This window comes from Vulpes lagopus, chromosome 5, assembly GCF_018345385.1.
Source record: "Vulpes lagopus strain Blue_001 chromosome 5, ASM1834538v1, whole genome shotgun sequence".
Classification (NCBI taxonomy): domain Eukaryota; kingdom Metazoa; phylum Chordata; class Mammalia; order Carnivora; family Canidae; genus Vulpes; species Vulpes lagopus.
The window spans coordinates 6,504,571-6,510,570 of record NC_054828.1 but is presented as its reverse complement, the minus strand read 5'-3'; the positions used below and the strand labels follow the sequence as shown (position 1 = coordinate 6,510,570).

The window sequence follows — 6,000 nt, the reverse complement described above, 5'->3', positions numbered from 1 at the left end:
ACACCCCGCCTGCCGCCGCCCTGGGACCCACCACCTCAGTGAGTGGCAGCCGCCCACTGGGCGCCCAACAAACACATCTGTCGGCAGTTACGTCATGATTCAAACGGACATCATGTCTTGTCACGGGCCCTGATTTACCATTCATTACGGGAGCATTTGAAAATAAATAAATAAATAAATAAATAAATAAATAAATAAATAAATAATGACATGCTCTGCTGCAAGGGTTTATTATGTTTAGTCTACAAATTTGATCTTTTAAGAAAAATTCACAAAATATTCAGTTGAAACCACATTTCTGGTTCATCAAATTTCAAATATAGTTTACTGTGCTGAACAATATATTCTAATGCTGTCTAAAACACAGCCAAATGATTTTTCTTTATTCATTTATACACATTCTGTAATTTTTTGAAAACCAAGATTAAGATAAAAAATATTAACAAAACTACCCCGTTACAACTACTCTTGTCCCATATACTAAAATCTTTTCCGTGGGTCTATCTTCTTCCCTTCTTCATTTTCAGTTCTGTACGGTGTGTTGGTTTGTAAAGACACTCAGGGAGTTCTCACCTCACAGTTCCCATAAATTCAAACAACACCTTGTGGAAAGATTAATTCCCTTGGCAATGCAGAAGCTTCGGTCTCTTCAAAGCACTCGCTGAAAATTATCTTTTAATTTATGGATCATACAAAATAAGCAATTTACAAAGGGACAGATGGATGACTTTAAACATTATTCTAAAATTACCTTAATATGTGGAAATAGAAGTGAAGCAATCTTTCTTTTGTTTTTATTCTCTGCTCCCTTTTGGGTGAACCGTGTGCTGTGAGTTGTCTCTGCAGGCCCTGTAGCATCGGCTGCTTGAGGGAGCCCGTAGCCCCTCGGTCTGGCAGCACGGAGCCCCCCCGCACCCCTCCCCCCACCCAAGGTAAGGTGCTCCGTCCTGGGAGGCAGAGAAGCCCTGGTCTCTGGGCCCCTGGCTGTTAAACTAGATCCCAAGAAAATTAAGCAAGCATGTGCACGGTTCTGCCCCAAGCGGGGCGTGTGATGGCAGGAAAGCACAGCAGAACTTACAATAAAGCTTCTACTACATCAAAAATGAGAATTTCTCCAAAGAAATACTAAAAATCAGCAATGCATATATACTACGTGACAAAGAGGCAAAACAGTCTGCTGGTCTTCGCTGCAGTCTGTGCTGTGGTCACCGGTTCACGGAAAGAGGAATTTCTCCAGAAATAGGTACTGTCATGTGGGATTTAAGAACTGTAGCGATCCTGCCCAGGGAGAAGCAAGAGAAGAGCTTACTCGCACTCAGCCTCGGTTCCTCATTCTCGCACGTACTGAATGCTGGTGTTACCCAAAGAGACCTCACAGGGAACGCAGGACACTGCCTGTCTGGCACCTGGCACCCACGCTGCCCCCACTCCCCACCCCTGCCCGGGGAGAGGACACTAACTGGATGCCGGGTGACCACAGCTTCCTGGAGCTGAGGCCTGTGTGGGCCTGGGCGGAAGAGCATCCTGCTGCCCTGGCCTCTGTGGTGTGTCTGTGGCTCCTGCACAGTCGAGGGCAATGGGGAGGGGGGGCAAGGTTCTGGGGGGTGAGCCCCAGTGGTGAGCCCCTGGGAGGCAGGTGTCAAGGGAGGGCAGGGGCACACATGTGGGAGGAGAACCTCAGCTTCTGCATCCATAAAATGAAGCTATAAAAGGGGAGGATAATCTATAAAATGGGGATGACCTTCCATAAAATAATGGCTGTCACCTTCTCGGAAGGATTGATGGGGGCTCAGCTGACGTCAGGGACATGAAACATCCTGTGAATTCTAACAAAGGTTATGTTATCAGTGGCAGTGAGAAGAGCAGCTGTCTCGGGGCTGAGGGGACTCTCCACTGTGGGGGCATCCCCACTGCCTCCCCAACCTGGGAAGCCCCTCCAGAGGCACCACAGCCCACATTAGGGTCCTACAGCCTGTGGATATTAATAATAGCATCCTGGGCACCCGGGGGCCTCAGTCGGTGAAGCAGCTGCCGTCAGCTCAGGTCATGATCCTGGGGTCCTGGGATAGAGCCCCAAGTCCCCCCTGTTCAGCAGGGAGCCAGCTTCTCCCCCTGCCCCTCCCCCTACTTGTATGTGCTTTCTCTCTCTCTCAAATGAATAAATAAAATCTTTAAAAAAAAGAGCATCCTAGAATGATACGCCATAGACAAGAAAGTTCCTGAAATAAGCCTCAAGAGATAGCCTAACGTTGCTGTACACGAGGATGCGCCTTATTTAAGACACTGAAATTCAATCTAAATCCCAACTTGGGGGGATCCCTGGGTGGCTCAGCGGTTTGGCGCCTGCCTTTGGCCCAGGGCATGATCCTGGAGACCCGGAATCGAGTCCCACATTGAGCTCCCTGCATGGAGTCTGCTTCTCTTGCCTGTGTCTCTGCCTCTCTCTCTCTCTCTATCATGAATAAATAAATAAAATCTTTAAAAGGAAAATAAATCCCAACTTGGGGATAGTGAAACAAATGTCATGTATTTTCACTCCATAGAGTGTAGCTTCTGAAGAATTTTTAATTACAAGGAAATGCTCGTAACAAAACACCATGGAGAACGTCAGATCATATATATACACTATAATCCTGTTTGAATTTTAAAATGATAGGCATACAATTCTAGAACTAAAATAAAATATACCAAAGCATTAACAGAAGTTCCCCTGGGGTGGGGGGGGGGGGATAATGGGTAATTTCTATTTCCTTCTTACTATTTCTCTGTCCCCGGTATAGGAAATAGGTAGCTCAGGATCACGACGATCCCTGTAGCAGTTCCCCTAGAGTCACCTACTAGAAAATGTAAGCAAAAATAAAATGACAATTTCTGGTTTCCATGATGTCCTGGGTTACACTGCAGCAAACCTATCAATCGATAATATGAAATCTAATTTGCCAGCAGTTGAAGAGTGGTCCAGATCTCATTTTCAAAGCCACCATCCCACTCTGCTCATGTCCTCCCAGCGTCACTGACCTGAATGGACGTCATGACTCCGTTGGCAAAGACCGAGAGCTTTCCGGCAACAGACCTCACTCCCTGCTTAAACTGGGCCATGTCGGGCGCCGTGGGCAGCACGCTCGTGAGGTTGTAGCTTCCTGCACACAGAGCAGACGCCGGTTTGTCACTCCACAGCTGCGACAGACAGTGCGGCCGGTGGCCAGAGCGCTCGACGGCCTCAGGGAACGTGGGGTCCCCTCCCTTCCCGCTGCCTGCCAGCAGCAGCTGGGGTGGCGTTGGGACTCAGTGGCTGCGCCAGCCCCACGGTGAACCGGCTGCGAGACCCCACATGAGAGAGGACGTGGTACTGGTCTTAGGGCCGTCGGGGGTTCGAATACTGGCACTGCCACTTTCAAGCTGTGTGTCACTGGAGAGCTCCCTCACCCTCTCTGGGCTGCTTCCTTCCACCCAGGTGCTTAGCACAGGACCCGCCAGGTAAGTCATCGGTAACCAGCAGAAGGGCAGACAGCTGCTGCGAGCTCAGCATCCTTTCCACCTGTTTTGGTACAGGCTCTCCTCCCTCCCTCCGAGGGGGCCCCCTGGACTGCCTGGGGTGAGGGGGGCATGTGCCCTGGGCCTGGCCGATCGGGGCCCCCTGGACTCCTATCCTCTCGATAGAGGAGCCATCTGCTTGCTTTGGGGTGACCGGTGAGGCTAAGGCACCACTGCAGCTGGTGGGACCCCCACTCGCCACTCAGGCTGGTGGAGGACAGTGGCTGGTGGAGGACGGGAGAACGGGGCTCGCCAGGGAGGGAGCCAGCGCAGAGGAGTGTCTCTCTCTCTCTCTCTCTTGTTGTCTTCTGACTCAGAGCTGGAGCCCAGGTAGAGCCAGACCCCTCACCCCAACCTTCCTGTTGGGTTTCTTTGCTTCGGTTCTGGTTGCCTGACAGAAACATGAGCCCATTTCCAGCGACGCAGGTGAGGCGCCCCAGTATTCTCTCACACGAGGGGTGACAGCCCCACAAGTGACAACCGGGGCTTCCTGGTGAACCTTTGTCCCCGAGATGTCACAAGCAGCCGGGGGTGCTCACACCCAGAGTGAGCCCGAAGCCTGCAGGTCCTGGGGGGAGCCGAGCCCAGTTCCCTGCACACAACCCCTCTGCACCCACCTGCCCCTGAAGCAACAGAGGCCAGTTCCCTTTCGGAGAACAAACAGGATGGACATGTTTACCCTCTAGCATCGCCGCCGCCCAGCAGGGACACAGTGTTTGTCCCCAGCACTGTTCCCATGCCCACTACGCAGGGAGCAGGGCTCTTCCCCTCTCCACTCTGGCTGAGTTTCACAGTTCTGGGGGCCTTTGCTGATAACAGCGTGGAAGCCCCGCCCAGCCACTGGATCTGGGTTTAAGAACGTCCCAGAGTGGCCACTCGCCGGCTAGTGCCACCGGCCTAAAAGATGGGTCTTGAGAGCAAACGAGGAGCTAGTGTGACATCCTGAGTGCACAGAGCCAGGGTCACCGAGCAAGGCCTACAGTGGCTGCCTAGGCCTGGACCAGAGGGTACAGGGGCAACCTCAGCAGAGGCACTTGACCAGAGTCTCCAACTTGAGATTCCAACTCCCAGAATCTAACCTTGCAACAAGGTGAGTGCAGGTGGCAGGGTTCTGGTCAATGGGATGTAAGCCGAAGAGCCTTGCAGGGCCAGCACCAGCCCCTTCCTCTCCCTCTCCCTCCTTCCTGCTGGCTGGGATGCAGATGTGATGCTGAGGGCTGGAGCAGCCATAGTAGACATGAGGGAACGAGCGACAAGAGGAAGGGCCTGGCTCCCCCGCCTCTGGGAACACAGCGCGTGTCCCGACCGCCTCCCAAAGCATGTGTAAGAGACCCGATTGGGCCTCTGTGCATCTCCCTTACCTGCTTAACCCCACTAACGACCTAAGATCCCTGAGCGTAAGGAGCGTGAGGAGCCGGTCAGGGCTCCGGCGAGGAGCTGCCTTTCCATGCTCCGCCTGCAGCTCTGTCGCTGCTTCTGGAGACTGACAGCAAGTGTCCTGTGTCTGTGAAGTCTCCCTCCTCCTGCTGGTAAGTGGGTGCCGTGTCCCCGGGGCTGGGGCTGCCCAGGGCAGCAGGCTGGAAGGGCCAGGCAGCCGAGCCTAAGAGCACTCCGGTCGCACTCCAGGCTCCAGGAAATGACAGTTCAAGCTGCTTCCTCAGGAAGAGGCTCCCTGGCCCAGGGCTGAGGACATGGCCACAGTTCCAGAGCTCGGGCCTTCGGGGGAAGGCGGACAATCCACCGACAACACGAAGCGAGTGCGCCCGCAGGTAGAGGCCGCCGGGGAAGCCTCAGAGCAGATGGTCCGAGTGTCCCCAGGAGGCTCAGGGACCAACTGGCTGGTGTGTGTGTGTGTGGGGTCATGCTGGTACGACAGGAATTAAGGGTGACTCCCAGGTTTCTGGCTGAGCAGCCGGGAAGATGTCAAGGCCGGGGCAGAGGCCTGAGAGTCCCGGCCGCGGGAGGCCAGCTGGGCCACACCATGTTACGTGGTCAGTGTGGAGCCCTGCATCCATCAGGAAGGCCGGGTGACACCGTGGTCACACCCCCCACCAGTGCCCACTGCCCCTGGAGATGCGGGCCCACGGGGCTGCCCCCCTTCAGGCTTCCGGAGCCACAACAGAGCAGGGACCTTGCAACGTGTGCATTTCCTCCTACGGCTTGAGCTGCTGCACTTCATGCTGGCCACGCCATGTCGCCGTTGGGGCACAGTATGTTCCTGGTCATGCTGGAAGGGCCCTAGCACAGTGGGCACCCCGCTCCCAGAACTCCTCCACTGCCCGACCACCCACCCACTCAACAGACGCAAGGGCTTTCTCTGGGCCAGGGGTGCAGCCAGCGGTCAGGGGTGCAGAGGTGAGCACGGGCGGGTCCCACCCCCAGGGGCTCATCGGGGGCCCTGGCCAGCGGGGCTGCTGGTGGAGCTGCGCTCTAACCCAGGACGAAGAAGTTTCAGTAGAATATCAC

General features: G+C 54.5%; 1 protein-coding gene across 2 annotated transcripts in view; it reads right to left on the bottom strand.

Annotated features, from left to right (window-relative positions):
- Positions 1–214: 214 nt before the first annotated feature.
- ARFGAP3 (ADP ribosylation factor GTPase activating protein 3) overlaps positions 215–6,000 on the bottom strand; it is a 51,527-nt gene continuing 45,741 nt past the window's right edge. For both annotated transcript variants that reach the window (XM_041756613.1, XM_041756612.1), the window contains exons 15-16: positions 3,019–3,140; positions 215–1,278 (exon numbers count right to left, since the gene is read on the bottom strand). In XM_041756613.1, the coding sequence (XP_041612547.1) occupies positions 1,261–1,278; positions 3,019–3,140 (140 nt within the window). In that variant the 3' untranslated portion in view covers positions 215–1,260. The remainder of the gene's footprint in view (positions 1,279–3,018; positions 3,141–6,000) is intronic.